The sequence below is a fragment of the Vipera berus genome (genome assembly GCF_964194415.1).
Source record: "Vipera berus genome assembly, chromosome: 1".
NCBI lineage: Eukaryota > Metazoa > Chordata > Lepidosauria > Squamata > Viperidae > Vipera > Vipera berus.
Genome location: NC_138202.1, coordinates 157,759,180 through 157,778,217, shown reverse-complemented (window position 1 = coordinate 157,778,217; position 19,038 = coordinate 157,759,180). Strand labels below are relative to the sequence as shown.

Here is a 19,038-nt window from a genome sequence, read left to right as displayed (position 1 = left end):
TAACACTTGCTACCTTCCCTGCCAGCTTCCCACAAACAGTCAATAGGGAAGCCGGCAAGGAAGCTAACAAGTTGCTTTATATAAGTTGCTCCCAATACTCTTGCTCCTGAATAGCCCCACTGTGGAGTATGATATCTCAGGGATTTCATACTCTGTAGTAGCCCTGCCTACCTGTGCTTTGTAGCACGTGTCTGCCCATAGCTCCTTCACCACCCGTGACCTCCACTGGCCCACCTGTGGTACCTCCCCACCCCTAGGGCTCCTGACTGATGACCTGCATTGTCCTGGGGTCACGATGGCAACTGGAGCTGCTAGCACTAAGCGATACGGTAATGTGACATTGCCATTTATGACCACACTGCTTAGCAGTGGCAATCCCAGTCCCATCTGCTGTTGTAACTTGAGGACTATCTGCATGGTCTTCAATTTTCATTGGATCAGGATGTTAGTCAAAGCTTTTTGTTTGAAACATTGTACTGAATTTCACATATATAATTTTTAGGCTTCACTGGCTGTGTTAGTCTATATCTGAAGATTAAATGTTGCTGACTTTTGTAAGATTTCAGTATTACTAATTAATTCTACCTATGTTGACATTTAGCTAGTCCTCTCAATAGACTATGTATTCAGACTAGCTTTGCAAACAGGTGGCATGTGAATCCACAGCCATTCTCTCTCTTGTTGGGGTTCAGACTAAATTTGTTTCTCCCTATCAGCTTTTGGGGACAGGTTCAGGTCCTCCACCACAACTTCTGCCGTGTTCAGGAAGGATGTCCATAACTGGATGTGGTGGGACCACTGGCTGAAGAGGAAGAGGTTTTGGTAGGAGGAGGAGGAGTTAAAATATATTCCATCTTAGACTCTGTGAGGGGGAGGAAGTGTTTAAAGTCAAGACATTAGCAGTATATATGTCATTTCCCAAAGGAAGGCAGGCAGGCAGATGGAGAGATTACTGTACACAGGTGTTCTTTACCAAAGAAATGTCTTCAATCATTTCTTGGAGATGTTCCGGTTGCTTGTGGCTAACACTCGGTATCAGCCACATATTGATGAAATACCAGATTACCTTGTGCCACCAATAGCTTCTCCCAGTGATTTCACAAAGATGTAGAACAGCAGGGAAAGATTCCCCACGACCTGTGGCACTCCAAACTGGAGCTCCCTAGGCTTTGACCTCTTCCCTTCCAATTCTATCAACTGGAACACACTCTTCAGGAAGGAGAACCACTGCTTAACAGTTAAAGAGTTCGGTTAATTCTTGTCACTGTCTCAGAAGAATACTATGGTTGGTGGTATCAAAAGTCATCGAAAGATTAAGTAGCAGTGGGAAAGTCACTCTCCCCTTAGTGGTTCTCTTAGTTCAGAAACTAGTCAGCCACTTGGCAGGGAAGATTCCCACCATGGCAGTTAATTCCACAAAGTAAATTACTCCAGAGTAAATCAGAGTTAGCCCCCAATCTATTCATTCCAAACTTTTCATTGTCAGGGAAGAGGCACAGCCTGGGACAAGAAGTAGCAATATATCTCCCCTACTTATGGATTCCAGTGGGAAAGACAAATTCAAAATCAACTTCCCTTGAGTCTAAAGGCCCAGCAAAATTATCTTCATATTCGGGGGGTGTATGAACTGTTTTGCTTCTTCATTTAGGACTGATTGTGAGCCACAGCTGAAAGATATAGAGCAGAACACCATAGCTACCAAAGCAACCACAACATTCAAACTTAGAACATCTTTTCTGAGTTTACACTATGAACTATCAGTTTTATTTACAGTGATATTTAAATAATACATAATGGCTGTTAATGCAAGCAGTTAAAGTGCTGTATAAAGGTACAAAGCAGAGCTTAAATATCTTATATGTACAAGCAATTATGTTAAAACTATACAAGAACACTATTTTTTTCCTTGCAATCTAAGTAAAAGAGGTAGCTTATAGCTTAACTGATTAAAAAGACTGCAGCATGACTCTTAGAGACAAAGTGTATTTTGTTAATTATTAAATCTTTTTAAAATGAATATCAACCCATTACTTCCCAGAGTCCTTGCAGCGTGAATCCATCTTTTAGTTTTTCTATGGCGAGTCCTAGCTCTTCAGAAAAAACAGGCTCACGGTCTTGTTGCTATTTGAAGGACAACAAGAAAAAAACTGTAAGCAAATTGTGGTTAGTACTGTTAAGAAGAAACTAATTCAGTTTTATTGTAACTTTATACCTTGTTTCCATCAGCAAAATAAGCCTATGATAAAAAAATAAAAATAAGTTATTGTGGTATTCAGCATTATTTTTAACTGAAAGTCAGGCAGTAAAATTAATTCATTGAAAAACTTTCTATTATACAATGGTATGCAATAAACGTCTATTATTTCAAAGACAGCAAAATCTCATCACCCATGTAATTCAATTAGTATTAAATAAGATAAATTCATTTTCAATGTTAAATCCTGTTTTCCAAGGCATTCCTATTAATATGTATATTATTATATACTAAATATAGAACTTACAGCAAATAAACAATTAGCTTTGAATTGCAACTAAACAACTAATTTATTCCTAGTATTAAAAAAGAGCTGGGATTTCTTGTTTCGTGTACTGTTGCTTGAATAGGCGGCACACAATAGTTATAAATAAGTAAATGAATAAAGGACAACTAACTTTAACTGATAATTTCTTGGGTTACTCGATTAATAGCATAAAATGACAATTGTTAGTGTAATATTACACCCAACAGACACATCTTAGTTTATTAACATTTTGACATGGTCTGTGAGCTCATTACAGTTTACTGACCAGTTTAGTATACATAAGCGTACAGGGAGCTTATTAGTTTTAAGAGACGCTTACCACAAAGGCATCTGTCTGCTCATTTGCCTCAATTTCTACATCCTCCTCTATTTGTTCTACGGTCACATCTTCGAGCTGCTGAGGCTGAATATTGATAAAGAAAGAAAAAAAATGAAACAACAATTTAATATCTTTAATATCTTTAAACAAAAGCAGGATTGATTGAAATTTCAAAAAGTGTACCTTTTCTTCCATTTCATAATCTACTCCAAATATAGGACTGACTGAAAACACTCTATGCAATGAATTTATTTCTTTTGCAGTTTCCTCTAGTTTTTCAGCTGGGTCAATCTTAAATCCAAGCACATATCCTCCAGTCTGTAAAAGAGTAATATGTTAAACAAAACTTACATAATAATTATGCTTGAGCATTGTTATCCAAATTCAGTAAATCAATATATTTTATGGATTCTAAAATGGTTCATTATCATATGAGAAATCAATGGCACGGTATTACTTTACCATAAATCATGTTTAAATGTGTAATACAGATAAACTGAACATTTAAGAAAAATAACTAGAAGATGCAATGAGAATTACTTCTTAACCAGAAGTGTAGATAGATACTATCTACAGATAGATAGATAGATAGATAGATAGATAGATAGATAGATAGATAGATAATATAGACGTAGAAATATACAATATACACACAGTATATGTCTGTACATAAAGCTTGTGTATTAAAGTATGTGTATAAAGTATATTATTAGATACATAATATATATGTATCTAATATACATATATATTATACAATGCATTTTAGTTGGCTTTCCATGTGCTCATTTTCATGTACCATTTTTTGTGAATGAATATAATTTTTAGGATACTGTTACAAAAGCAACTGGACAATTCAAGGCTGGAAGCTATTTTTAAATACTAATCTCAGCAGCAGCATGAGAAAAGTAATAAGCAATGACACATGCATTTCCAAAGCCATTTATTCAGTCTTACTCCAACTTCTCAGAAGCAGACAATTTCAAGACTGCACTCACAATTTTTATAGGAATACATTGCTCAAAAATAGTACATGACCAAGCCTGTATGCCATGTTTCATTCAGAGATCTGATTGGTCACCTGCTGTTAATTTATCATGGTCATTATTATGTCTTTTCAATACTTATGCTCATTTATTAAGTATAATAACAGGCTACCATGTTGTGCTAATCAAAGCAACAATTTCTCTAGAACTGAATAACAGAAAGTAAAAAAATGTTTATTGTAAATCAAATGGTATATGAACTGAAATAAATAAATTATACCATTAGTTTCTTACCGCATGAGAACTTTCAATGACAAGTGCCAAGCCAAATTTTGAATCTCTAATCTTTATAGAACGCTGAATGCAAAGATTATAGAAATACATGTGTTAAAACATTTTTAAAATAGATTCCTAACAAAAGTAACTGAAAATATCAATACAATCTCTTGCAATTAAGCTGTTTGTAATTATGCAAAATATCTGAAAAGAGAAAAACAAAAAACACTAAAAAAGAAATGAAAAAGCAAACTTTTGTGATATTGTGATAAATCAGAATTTAATATTTGTATGGTTACTCCCACAACATCTTTAGCTGGCATGACAATAATTACCTTGGAAACCAAATAAACTTTGGCACATTTAAAAAGAGTGGTATAATTTCCTAATTTAGACCATGACACCCAAAGCAAAGTTTCTAGTTTACACACACCGAATGCCATTCATCATACCAGCTCTAATATGTACTATTGCTTAATTTCCTTTCCCCACTGTTTCACTGTAGTGAAAATACTGCTAACTTGCCTCATAAACATGATAAAGAGATCTTTAGTACTAATTAGACATGAGTGTTATGCAATTTGCAGGTTGTTTTTTTTTAATGACAATTGTGGGAGATAGAAGTGTCAGTGGCAATGATGTGTGTGACGTTCCACTACTTATCCACGGTCTCAGCAAAAAAAATAATTAGTCTGAGAAATGAGTAGTCTCCTTCCATGAGATTGGCAGTTAGGGAAGGAAAGCTTAAACATTTCCTTTTCAAATGACACAATCCTAATAATTACAGCCATTTGAAAATGGAGTACTGTATTAACAATGAGATAGCTTCACATATAATTAAACCCTAACAAACCATACATACACGCACTTATGAGCACATATGGGTGATCTGGTAGGGGAGTGAAAGGTTACTGATTTCAATTGCAAGAGCCAAGTATACATTTTGAACAATTAAAATAATATAATATATGATAATTACTAATAAGAGAGATAATTGTAGCTACTTACAATTTGCAGATATGGTATACTGACATTAAAGCTATCATTCATATTAGCGTGCCAAACTACTCTAACATTTGTAATAAAAAATGTACCCAGGTTTCCCTAGAAAAAGAAATAAAGCAAAATAAATCAGGCTCCCTGAATACTTCATATTTCTACATATTTCTGTAAACTCTAAATAGAACAGCACATTTCCTGAAGTAAAACTGACATTTAAATACTTATTTAAATAAGAAACTCACTGGGAATCACCTGTAATAGAAATCGTGCTACAAAGGAGGAAACTCTCTGATATTCCTGCCAAGTTCTCAAAATAATATGCTATTCAGATACAATGACATACAAGTTAAATTTAGGTTGTTCCAGAGGCAACTACTGATATCAAAGTGACAGTATTTAAAAAGAGCTGTTTTGCTCTGTAATGCTGATTTTCTTCCTATTTTAGCTAAATCTTAGATGTCAAAACAACTTTATGTGAGAAAATGTTCCTTTGTGATTTTTTTAAATAATTCCTGAGATGATGATGATGATGATGATATAATAATAATAATAATAATAATAATAATAATAATAATAATAATAATAATAATAATAATAATAATAATAATAATAAGAAGAAGAAGAAGAAGAAGAAGAAGAAGTTGGAAGGGACCTTGGAGGTCATCTAGTCCAACCCCCTGCTCAGGCAGGAAACCCTATACCATTTCAGACAAGTGGCTGTCCAGTCTCTTCTTAAAAACCTCCAGTGTTGGAGCATTCACCACCTCTGGAGGCAGGTTGTTCCACTGGTTAATTGTTCTAACTGTCAGGAAGTTTCTCCTTAGTTCTAGGTTGCTTCTCTCCTTGACTAGTTTCCATCCGTTGCTTCTTGTCCTGCTTTCAGGCCCTTTGGAGAATAGCTTGACTCCCTCTTCTTTGTGGCAGCCCCTGAGATATTGGAACACTGCTATCATGTCACCCCTCACCCTTCGATCCAACTGAACAAGCTGTACCCCTCTATGATTATAATAAAGATCTGATTTGACTCACAGAGTTAGAAACAACTGAAAAACAATTGAGGAACAATTGCCAGAAAACAGCTGCACGGGCAGTTCTTGAGGCCTCTAGGGTGGCCCATGTTACATCGCTATTCCGCAAGCTGCACTGGCTGCCAGTTTGTTTCCGAATCCAATTCAAGGTGTTGTTATCACCTTGAAAGCCTTTCGCGGTATGGGTCCAGAGTATCTGAGAAACTGGCTCACCCTTATGGAATTAGCCCACCCCACTTGTGCTGGCAGAAGAGGCATGCATGCACCCCATTAGCCAAGGAGTTTTGCCTGGCAGAGTCCAGATGAAGAGCCTTTTCAGCTGTGGTTCCCACCCTCTGGAACATCTTGTCCCTTGAGGTCAGATCTGCTCCCATCATTTTGGCCTTCCAAAAGGTCTTGAAGACATGCCTATGGCAACTAGCCTGGAGCCCTAATGAGGTGGCATGCTGGTAGCATGTTGGAGGTGGCTAATGGAATAGAGAAGCCCACCTATTCTCTGTGTGCATTTTGTTCCCTCCCTCTCCAACTTGCTTAGTTTTATTTTAATTTTTAAAATTTAAGATCCTTACTTACTGTTTTAATGTTTTAGTGCATTTTATTCAACATCTGTAAGCCACCTAGAGTTGCCTTTGGAGAGATGGCAGGTATTGCAGCTTGATAAATTGATAAATATATAAATAAATATTTCTGAACCTACTTTTTAAGGAGCTATAATGTTATTATATTACACAAGTTTAACAGACGTCAAAGTTGGAAGATCGTAGTTTTAGTGGTTCCTGCCTCAGGAAATACAGTCTATCTATCTGCAGCAAATAAAGCTTCTTAGTAAATGTAACAATGCTTTCCTATGATAATTATTCTGATTCCTTTCTAATTACTATAACTATGATAATTATTGCAGTTATTATTGTAGTGGTTCAAAGACAGAAACACTGAGCTACGGTAGATTCATAGCTGTAAAAGTATACAATTTAGGTTTTCAAGCTATATGGTAGTGACACTGCCACCTGACGTGACAAGCCATGCCTATTGACATTAACCTGATGTGTCAACTAAATTCAATTAAAACATCATAAAAGTAGTGAAAATATGGACAGGTTACCTTCCTTTTTAAACATGACTTTCCATTTCTCTAACTAATGATAAATAGCATGGAGAGTATGTACAAAAGACCCATTGCATTTTAGAAGAGTTAAAAAAAATCCAGCTCTACTTGCAGCTTTGGCACATACACAAGTATACTTCTTTTTAATGTGCTGTTCGTCATAGTTTATGGTTGCACAACTGTATCTAAAGAAAGCTGGCTAGCTCCCTCTCAACTCTGCTTTTACAATATTAACTTACTTTTATTTCTGATTGTATATAGGTTATTTGTCTTGAAACTGCTTTACATAGCTTTCCTCACTTACAAATGCAATGCTTGTTACATTTTGTTCCTAAATTATCTATTGTTTCCTTACTATGGTCATTACTTCTTGTACTGCCCTAAGTTTTAAGTGACTTGGATAGTCTTTAAGGGACAATGAAGTATTAATTATGCTGGTCTATGACTGTAATAAAGATCTGATCAGAAATATTAATGCTAAGAACAGTCTACTATTCTACATAATATAATCAAATAGATTGTGTATGAGTCGGGGTAGGCAACCTTGGCTCTTTTATGACTCGTGGACTTCCGCTCCCAGAATTCCTGAGCCAGCATGGCTCAGCTTGGAAACCTCTCCCTTTCCCCTCAGCATGGCTGGCTCAGGAATTCTGGGAGTTGAAGTCCACGAGTCACAAGGTTGCCTACCCCTGCTATGGGTTATACAATCCTTTTGGCACATTAGACAATTTTTAAGAAACCACTTTTTAAATATTGTTTTCTCATGCCACCTCATACCTGGTCACTAGATAAGTTCCAAACACCATTTATTTTGTCATACACTTGTTCTTTTGGTAACAATCTTAATTGCTTGTTCTGAATTAATGCAGATCTCAACTTCAGTTCACGGTACATTTTCGATGTTTCGTAAGCTCTAGAAACAATGAAACACATAGTTTTAACATTTTCATTTTTAATCTCACTTTATTTAAAAACATATCCATAAAATAGTCCATTTTGTGTACAATTCTGTCCACAATTTACCGATGAGTAAACTAACCATATTAAGCAGCAGTAAAAAATATACAGAAAAAAGTAAGACACATTCATTATATATCAACATCCCTGCAGTCAACCCCAATCTTCTGTAAGTGACCCATACCGTTCTGGATATTTTTTGATAGAAAAGTTGCAGACTCATAGAAATACACGTTTATTCAATGCACAAAATGTAAGCTTATTCTTGGGCATCCAAGTATTTCTTAGATTTTTAAGAAAAAACTTAAGTTAGCAGCCCTTGCTGCGAAGTATACTTTACAATGAAATAAGGCAGTGGTCTCAACCTTTTCTTCACCGCGGACCCCGTTTAAATACCTTCAGTGGTCACAAACCATGGCCACGCACTATTAAGACTTAACTCAAGATTTAAATCATAACATTTCTTCAAGACTTCACCTGTGACGAAATTGCACCCACCCCAGTGGTCCACGGATCCCATTTTGAGAACCACTGAAATAATATATATATATGATGTCTTGAGCAGCGGAAGCATCACATATACAGTCTTTTTGCCAACGGAGCTCCATGAAATCTCCCATACTTTGCCATGGAATCAATTTATTCAAACCAAGCTCTGGAAAAAGCACTTCTAAGATGTTGAGGCATGTAAATTGTTAAGCAGTTTTCTACCTGAAAAAAAATATTTAGGTTGTGCCACCTCTTTCAAAAACTTAGCACACACTGCATCATCTGGGGCAGCAACATCCAGGAACATTTATTTCAACCTTTTCTTGGTTTGAGCTGGCAGTTGAACATAAAATTCATATTATAAAAAACAATTTATAATTTGAAATGCTCAAGTGCAAGGAGACTTGCTGTCCAAAAAAAAATAATTTAATTAAAAAGATAAAGATGTGTAACTGAACACCCTTCCTCCCTGGAAAATTGCTTGAACATTCTGTAAGTGTGAACATTACACACTTATTCACACTTAAAGAAATTAACATTTCACTCAGAAGTTGGGAACATACTGAAACATTTTGTATTAAACTCAAGACAGTTGGTATTGCAGGAATTTGAAAACAATATTACTATTTCCCAGTAAAATTGTAGTAGTAGTAGTAGTAGTAGTAGTAATAGTAATAATAACAATAATAATAATAATAATAATAGGAAGAGGAAGGGACCTTGGAGGTCTTCTAGTCCAACCCCCTGCTCAGGCAGGAAACCCTATACCATTTCAGAAAAATTGTTGCCCAATCTCTTCTTAAAAACTTTCAGTGTTGGAGCATTCACCGCTTCTGGAGGCAGGTTGTTCCACTGGTTAATTGTTCTAACTGTCAGGAAGTTTCTCCTTAGTTCTAGGTTGCTTCTCTCTTTGATTCTTTATTTTCTCTCTTTGCTTCTCTCTTTTAGGTCAGTTATTTCCTCATGATGGTATGCATAACTCAAAAACTAAGAGTTGCCTTGCAGTGAGATGGGCAGCAAACAAACAACAACAACAATAACAATATAGTTTAGCTGGGATGCAGGTTAACTTGCTATCATTTAAACTAAAACAAAAAGGATACAAATAGTACTAAGCAATGATATAAATTCCTTTCTTAGAAAACAATAGCTTTTTGTTTCTATCACAGTTGGACCCAAACTTTTTAATAGTCATTAGCAGCTTTTAATATATCCAGAACTACCCCTCTCTCCGTGTCTGTGTATATGAATTCAAATAAAAATCCCTAAAATAAAATAACTTATCATGGACTTTTAAAATGTACAAAATGTTGAGGAGATTGTGGAAAAGGGATGGTAAGAAAAGGATTTTGAAATACAGGGTAGAGATCTGCATTTGTAATACTAAATTGTATTATATTTCAAACAAGCAGAGCACAATTTCTGAAACCTAATGTACCACATGGAATTAACTAATTTTGTTAGGGCTGTTTTAGTGAGTCTTTTGTGTTTCTACATAAAACTTAAAAAAACCTTAAATACCTGTGAACAGAAATAACAGAAGCAAAAAGTCTGGGGCTCCCAGGAATCACGTTTGTAAATATGAATTCAAAACGTGTGTTGTTGCATTTGGTTAAGATATAAAGTGCTTCTGTCTGTCCTCTTAATTTCTATAAGAGAAAATATCAGATTTAATATTTTATTGCAGTTTTTAAAAGAAATGAACATTCTAGTCGTTTAACATTTCTGAAAAATGTTATAGAGTTGCACTTGATGAAACTTCAGTTTTTGAGAGATACAAATGTGTGCTATATTTATAATCTGCCTTGTCACAAATGCCTTGAGTAAGTAATATAAACCAGGGCTTTTCAACCAGTGGTACGGGTATCACCTGTGGTACATTGGCACCTGGCAGGTGGTACACGACCATCCTAGAAAAGTGGTAGTGGGGGAGGGGAATGAGCTGAACCGGTGGCAGCACCGCACAAGCCTGAGCGAGAGACGGCTGGAGTTGCAGGGCTGTCGAGGCTCAGTGGAAGCACCAGGATCAGCGCCAGGATCCAGCTGGAGCTCAGCGCTGATCCTGGCACTTCTGCTGAGCCCAGAAGAAGCGCCGATCAGCTGGAATGTTGCAGCATCTCCATGGTCCTGATTTACATTCAGATGCTTGGCAACTGATTCATATTTATGACGGTCACAGTGTCCCAGGGTCATGTGAAGTGACCAAAACCTGCTGCAACCACCCAGCAGAGCTGGGGGGAATAAAAACCAAACACCCCCACCCCACCCCCGGTGCCAATCCTTAACAGAAATGCTCACAACAATGAAAACCTTGGACAGGAGGAAGAGCGCCGGGCGGGCAGGCAGGTGTCCTGCTCGGCTGTGGCTTGGGGGGCACTTTTTTCAGTGCCACTGTAACTTCGACCAGTCACTAAGTGAACTGTTGTACTTCATCACTTTTTTCCTTTTTTTTTTGGTCATCAAGGTTTCGACACCTTGCTAGCTAGGTGACTGGTGATACTCGGATGTTGCCATATCCTAAAAGTGGTACAATTGGTGAAAAGGTTGAAAAGCCCTGATATAAACCTCAGGTTCAGTAAATGTAGAGCACATAAAAGATCATTTCTGTTAAATTACACATTGAATAAAACATGTGATAATTTTAATTATAAACTCATTAAAGCTGACCTATATTAAGATTCCAATTATTCATATCTGCACTAATCGATATCTACCATTGCTCTTTCTCCCCACCTCTCTCTTTTTTTTCTTATGGGCCAAATCTGAAGACCAAACTATATTAACAAAGATGCTGTTATATTAAAGAATGTGCAATAATGTAGAATTAAGAGAACATGTGTTTTAATGTGAGATGATAGATTTATAACTACCTGGATGATATTACAAGATATCGGATAAATATATCTGATTAATATTCTTATTTTGCCATTACATATTTTTATTTTTCAATAACCTTTTATTTTTCAATAATCTACAGTAGTCAAGGCGTGACCTCTCGCCTTGACTACTGTAATGCTCTCTACATGGGGCTTCCCTTGAAGACCACTCGGAGGCTCCAACTGGTACAGAATGCGGCCGCGAGAGTTGTCTTGGGAGTTTCCCGGTACTCCCATGTTACACCTTTGCTCCGCGAGCTGCATTGGTTACCAGTTGTCTTCCGGGTGAGGTTCAAGGTCTTAGTTATGATCTTTAAGTCCCTACATGGCATGGGTCCGGGGTACCTCGGGGACCACCTGCTGCCGGCTTCAACTCCCCTCCGCCCTGTGCGTTCCCACAGAGAGGGCCTCCTCAGGGTGCCTCCGGTCAGGGAATGTCGACTGGCGGCCCCCAGGGGGAGAGCCTTCTCTGTGGGTGCCCCGGCTTTGTGGAACCAACTGCCGGTGGAGCTCCGGACGGCATCGGACCTCCGAACTTTCCGTCGTGGTCTGAAGACCCATTTGTTTGAATTGGCCGGTCTGGCCTGATGGGGGAGCTGTGTTTTAAATTGTCATTTTAGATTGCATTATTGTTTTTTTAATTGGGCATTGATTTAATCTTTGTTTTAACTTTTGTATAGTATTGTATTTTTATTTATATGCCCTGTGAACCGCCCTGAGTCCCCAGGGAGAAGGGCGGTATATAAATTAAATAAAACATAAAACATAAACATAAACAATATTTATTTTCTTGTCTTTTTAAAACTTCTAGTTATTACTGAGAACATGTTAAATAACATTGGAATGAGAATGAAATCTGGACCAGGAGATTAGCATTTGGAGGTTCATCAGATAGTCTTCGGGTTATGATGACAACTGGGACTGGAATTTCTGTTGTTAAGAGATGCAGTCGTAAATCACACTGTCATGTAACCACATTCCATAGCAATAGCAATCCCAGCAGTCCCAGTTACTGTCATAACCCTAGGACTACATGAGGACTTTACATGTTCATGACATGAGAGGTGGGAGTCTCAGGCAAGCAGACTGAGGAGTAAGACCTATTGGTGTGCGCGTGTTACAGGCAGGCATTATGGAGCATGTGTAGGGAAGTGTTGCAGGAAGGTGCTAGGGGGTTACAAGAGGGTGGCTGGTTTCCGTAAGCAGTTGTAATGGAGTGTGGTGATGTGAAAATGCTGCAGAAACAGGAGTTTCTGCAACCTCCTGCCAACTTTTCCATTTTGCTTGTGGGACGTGGGCAAGGAAGGTCACAAATGTGACTATGGGATGCCACAATGGTGAACAGGTTGCCAAGCACATGAATCATGATCACATGATGCAAGGATGCTGCTGTGGATAGAACTTTTGAGGGTTGGTTGTAAGTCCCCCACGTTCAGTGCCCTTGTAACTTTGAATAGTTGTTGAATGACTGCCATAACCCAAGGACTACTTGTATTCCCATCCTTAAACTACCAACTTTGAAGAATGGAAAAAGATAAAATATAGAACACTTTCACAAACAGTATGATTTCAATTTGGGAAACAGATAATCTATGTGCTTCTACTGCTGCAGAAGATGCTTATTCTGTGTCTGGAACATACTTACCAATTTGTAAATGCTAGCTGACATCAAATCAGAAGACATGACCATAATCACACATTGTGGTTTATACACCAAATCTTTCATATCTTTAGCAAAGTCTATATTTTTTGTTATTAATTTCCTGTTTGATATCACTGCCTACATTTTTCTTCTGTGCCCAACTGTATAAGTATTTTTAGCTTAAGTGAAGAACTTAATACAGCTCAAGTGAATTCATTAAAGTCAATGCCATAACGCATACATAAAACTTGGATAACACTAATGTTCTTGGTAATTTTGTAATCTTACCGAGTTAGCAGTTCTTGTTGTTGTATTCACAAAGCAATTGTAGCCAACAGCTAAATAATTAGGGAAAAGAAAGACAACATTATTAAAGACGTCATGATCTCCAGATCTCTGTGCAGAACGCAAAAATATCAGTCTGAAAGTTATAATCTGTTTAGCATTAGAATAGTGATTTAATAACAGACTGTTAGTATAAAGTAACATTATATAATATATGCACAGCAAACATATAAAGGCACAGGAAGACAAGTGGGAATTCAAAGTGAAGCAAAGCAATTTTCCATTTTTAACAATTCCAGATTAATATATAATATCCAGAGTGCTTTGAAATAATTTACTATTGCTTCATACTTCTCGAGCAATAAAATTTAAGACATTACGAGGAATCTGAATATAATATCAGAGTATGCTGAATAACATTTTTGATTCTATCATTGCTTTCTACAGGACAGACCTCAACACCTTTTTCCAATTCACTTCTTTTACAATGCTCCATGCAGGCCAACAATAGCAGAAAAAGAAAGACGTTTACCACCTGCCACCTGTATCTACTATATCAGTATTTTTGTTAGAGGTATGGTACACTTTAAAATACATAGCACATTTTTTAGGCTTCCACATAACCATCACCCCCTCCTACCCAAGATGCTATTATTTTAAGGAATCTCCTTATTACAATTAATAAAATAGCAGTATCTTTTTTCAGGTCGATGAGAATTTGAAAAGGGTTGGGCTATTTTAATAACAGATATATCAGGCCCAAACCCAGAGATGACACAGGGAAATCCAACTGAATTCAATCTTTTATTTACTTATACCTAATGGACAGAATTTTACCAAACTAACTAGGCATATGCTGAGTGATTCTAGACTATGCCTATCCTGAACCTTTTCCTTCTTCCAGCTTAGAACTGTGCAGTACCGTAACCCTCTGGGAAAGCTCTGTGTTGCCAAAACACTTCTCCACTGCTTTTTCAGGTACACTTTCCATCACATAATAACAGCTAATCCTGTTGTTATATGTTACAGTAGTGATGTTATAAATCATCAGGAATCCTTGGAGATTAGGGTGATAAATTTGTCACATTTGACAAATACATCAGAGAGACTTCTTGGCAGACTTTTTAAAAATTGCACACTATTAACAACTGGGAGGAACAGACAAAATATGCACTAAAAAGGGAAATAATACTTACAGAGGTTGACTCTAGGCAACACAAGAGAGTGCCAAATAATCCTTAAGTTTGTTACTAAGAGTCTGCCTAGAAATTAAAAAAAATATATTGGAATTTCTACATACGATAACTTTGTTTTTGTAGATGAGAAACAGAAAAAAAGTGCATGACATGGACAAGTTGGACCTGTAATCAAAAATAATGTAAAGCAGCAATGATTTCTGACCAAAGAATCCAGAGAAATCCTGTTGATAAACTTAGCCATTGTTTCTCTTTTTTAACTTATTCCAACTGGAAGTAATCATAATAGGCCACTATAAGATGACTGCTATAAAATGAACTACACTCTTACAGAAAGGATTCACCAGCATGTTCCCAGTTTAATAATAGACTGCAGCTGTGGCATGCACAGGCCTGCTGGATCAGGTCAAGTCCATCTTAGGCAAGTATTTTGTTTCTCACAATGAACAGGCAGGTGCTCTGGGATACTTGCAAATAGAAAATGGGACGTACCCTCCCCCTTTAGTCTCTGTACTATAACTGCTTTTTGGAAACATGTTGCCCCAATGTGGAGGTTAACACTGAATCTTCAAGACCTTGGCCAATCTGTCCTCTAGCATCCTTCTGTCCTGTTAGAGTGTTAAAAGTTTTTCTTACTTCTGCAAACTGAGGGTCTCCTGTAGTTGCAAATAGTGTAGATAATGCAATACTGACTAAATAAGCCTCCACACTGAGGGAATGAGTTTGCTCTCAGTATATAGGATTTAATAGAATACAATACAGTTATAGAACAAGATAAATAAATACCAACACCACCAATGTCATCCTTAGAAGCAAACAATCTTATGTAAGCATTTATGGGGGAAATAAACTAAGGAAGCAAACATTAGAGCAGGGGTAGACAACCTCTGCTCTTTTATGACTCATGGACTTCAACTCCCAGAATTCCTGGCTGACCCAGGAATTCTGGGAGTTGAAGTCCATGAGTCATAAAAGAGCAGAGGTTGCCTACCCCTGCATTAGAGGGTAAGGCGAAAGATTTCAGGAAGCAGATGTTTTGTAGATTTGAAAAAGAGGGGAAAAAGCCCTAATAGCAAATAGCATGGGGAAAAGGGACGTAACAGTGGGATATAATACTTTAACAAATAAAGACAATTGTGGCAATCAAATCAGTGTTGTACAATGATACTGTCTGTAATAAATTCAGATAATTGTAAATCACAAAATTCACAAGCAAAATAAATTTCATCTACATCCATGGGGGGATACCTTAATTTGGCAGAAGTATATACTTGTTAATTAAAAGAGGTTATCATTAATGCAAACATGAAAAAGGAGTTTCAGGAGACAAAATATCTGAAAAAATAGAAAAATAAGCTCTCATTCTTTCAAATTCTATTCTAAATGACCAATTTTGTATTGCATATGTTCAAAATCAACCAACTGGAAAAAGTTTTCTTTCTTTGAAATGTTTGTGGAACAAATTTAACCAACTTTTTAAAACTCTTGTTACCTTTCTCTCCATTGTTTCCTTTGGTATCTTCAATAGGCTCCAAACAATCAATTAGGACCTCCCCTGGTCTCATTTTCATTTGCCTAAAACAATATTATATTCTTAAAAATTGCTATAAACAGTTGGCTTGTTTTTAATTACAAAGGCCAGTCATATTAAATAGCATTCTGAGAGGTAACAATTATGTACAACCTTCCCCCCAGCCTACAATTTCTGTGAAAGGGTTTGTAGGTTGCCATCACCATTCTCTCTTTAGCCAAAAAAAAACCCTTCCAAAACTTTTTACATAAATAAATAAATAGCTAGCCCATCTTCACACAAGATCTAAAAGGAAAAATAAATTGGGATAAGAAAGAAATGACAGTACTACAGTAATTCTTAATTACAACTATCAAGCCTCCCAGTGGCCCTCAATCCTGTTCAGTATCACACTTCAAGTATTGTAAAGTGGGTCCCTCCGAATGGGAATCCAGTGATAATCTCTCTTTTAAGATATTTTGCTTCTGAATGATTTAATTCAAGAGGCTTTCTCTTGAACCATTACATTTACAGATAATTCTTCTGAAGGCTCAATTAACTTTATATCAACAGGCAAATCAAATATTTATTTTGCCAAATGAAATACATTATCCTCTTTTCCAGGTGTAAAACTCTTAATTTTCTTCCTTTGTTCAGTTCAAAACAGAAGACAGTTTTCAAATTATGTTATTAAAATGTTTTAATTTTGATTCAATCAAAAATGCTCAATATATGTCCCATTGCCCCTCAGATTACAGGTAACAATCCTTTAAGGTAGCATGATGTCTTCCAAAATAAATAAGATGTGAAGGAGCCACTTTACTGTAGTGGTTAATGCACCAGCTTGGGTGACCTTGGGCCAGTCCCCTTCCCTCAGCCCTAAGGATGAGGTAATGGCAAACTACAGGTAGTCCTCAACTTACAAAAATTCATTTAGTGACCATTCATAGTTATAACAGCACTGAAAAAAGTGAGTTATCACCATTTTCATACTTTTGACCATTACAACATGTCCATGATCAAAATTCAAACACTTGGTAACTGACTCATTTATAATGGTTGCGGTGTCCTGGGGTCATGTGATCCCTTTTGTGACCTTTCCAAGAGCAAAGCCAATGGGAGAAGCCCAATTCACTTAACAACCACGTGACTAACTTAACAACTGCAGTGTTTCACTTAACAGCGGTGGCAAGAAAGGTTGTAAAATGGGGCAAACTTCACTTAACAAATGTTGCACTTAGCAATGGAAATTTTGGGCTCAATTGTGGCCGTAAGTCGAGGACCACCTGCACTTCTAAAATCTAGTCAAGAAAACTGCTGGGCCTAGTCTAGGCAGTTGCTAGGAGTCAACATTGACTCCAAGGCACGCACACCCCAAAAGAGTCATAAGGAAGATTAGATAGTATACTGTATACCAGGAGTAGGCAACCTTGGCTCTTTTATGACTCGTGGACGTCATAAAAGAGTCAAGGTTGCCTACCTCTGGTATATACAGAAGTAGCATAAAAAAAATGTAGCTCAGGATAACAGGATGTTTCTTTACTCTGGGCAAAGTGCCGGAGCAAGCTGTGAAACTTCTACAGTATGTATCTTCTGCCACACTGGCCTGCTGAGGTAGGAAGGCCGTGGGATGGGAGGGAGGGAGCCACGGGTCTCCCACTCTATGAACAAATGAACCTTTATTGTCAAAGTACAACCTTGGAAGCCAATCATGCATAAAGTTTATAAAATTATTTCCCGTTCAATAGCCTAACAGCCCACGGATAGAAGCTGTTCTTCAGCCTGTTGGTACGGCTGGCTTCAGGAAATAGGATTTTTACTGCCATGGAGTTAAGAAGTTGTTTCTGGTTTTACCACATCATTACAACAGTAGTGAAAACTTCAACTAAGCAAGTGTGTGTGTGTGTGGGGGGGGAGGGCAGTTCACCTCAGCAAGGTACTCTGGGGTGAAGAGATTCTATTAATCTAATCTAATCTAATCTAATCTAATCATCTAATCTAATCATCTAATCTATCTGTGACTTATCCCTGGCCTTGGGGTTTTTCCAACAATGAAGCCCCTTTGAAGTAAAATGGCTAATCCAGGGGTAGGCAACCTCGGCTCTTTTATGACTCATGGACTTCAACTCCCAGAATTCCTTAATCAGCTATGCTGACTCAGGAATTCTGGGAGTTGAAGTCCACGAGTCATAAAAGAGCCGAGGTTTGCCTACCCCTGGGCTAATCTGATCCGATAGGGAACAAAAATATAAACAGCCGCCTGTCCCAGGGTTGACAGGCACCAATTAAGTGTGTGAAAGTCTCGATTTGGATTTGAAATCCCGTGGATGGGGAGGGTCGAGATCCGTTGTGAGGGCTGGCCGTCCCCACGGGGGGGGGGGGAAGACAACAAGCAATCTCGCAAAGGCTCGCGGCACTCGCTCCTCGGCTCCAAGGCCGGGAAGCGCCAGTCCTGCGCAAGGCAGACCCTTCCGACCCGCGAGGGAGAGGCGCGCGGCGGGGGGCGGGGGAACAGATGCGCTCGCGCGAGAGCACTCACTGCGAAAAGATGTCAAAGCGAACATCTCGGTCCTCCCACAGCGAATCCGCCGTTGCAGCCGCCGCCATGACAACCGTCAATGGTATCTCCGCGCACCCGAGACTCCAGCTTCCCGACGAGCCTCGACGAAGGACAAACTTGCTCAGCGCGTTTGAGAAACTGCTGGATTTACACTTGCGAACGGCTAGAGGGCGCTCGTTCCGGCCTCAGAAAGTCCTCGGGACGCGTTTTTTTCCCCGATCTGCTTTTACAGATACGTTAAAGCAGGGGTAGGCAACCTTGGCTCTTTTATGAATCGTGGACTTCAAT

At 37.9% G+C, this 19,038-nt stretch overlaps 1 protein-coding gene across 1 annotated transcript; it reads right to left on the bottom strand.

Moving 5' to 3' along the window:
• Positions 1–526: 526 nt before the first annotated feature.
• Positions 527–18,840, bottom strand: BBS5 (Bardet-Biedl syndrome 5). The gene is made up of 12 exons (XM_081323255.1): positions 18,730–18,840; positions 16,173–16,255; positions 14,681–14,746; positions 13,488–13,537; positions 10,203–10,330; positions 8,013–8,148; positions 5,109–5,204; positions 4,119–4,181; positions 3,025–3,159; positions 2,842–2,925; positions 2,213–2,236; positions 527–2,121 (listed from the first exon to the last, which is right to left on the bottom strand). Exons 1-12 carry the CDS (start codon positions 18,795–18,797, stop codon positions 2,020–2,022), a joined length of 1,035 nt encoding a protein of 344 aa, XP_081179381.1. The 5' UTR covers positions 18,798–18,840; the 3' UTR covers positions 527–2,019.
• Between the last annotated feature and the right edge of the window lie 198 nt (positions 18,841–19,038).

Excerpts from the sequence above, each read along its gene's own strand:
- BBS5 (XM_081323255.1), bottom strand. The coding sequence starts at position 18,797 with ATGGCGGCGGCTGCAACGGCGGATTCGCTGTGGGAGGACCGAGATGTT. Across the intron at positions 5,205-8,012 it reads GGAACTTATCTAGTGACCAG|GGAAACCTGGGTACATTTTT; the intron begins GTATGAGGTGGC and ends TTCTTTTTCTAG. Across the intron at positions 2,122-2,212 it reads ATTTTGCTGATGGAAACAAG|CAACAAGACCGTGAGCCTGT; the intron begins GTATAAAGTTAC and ends TCCTTCAAATAG.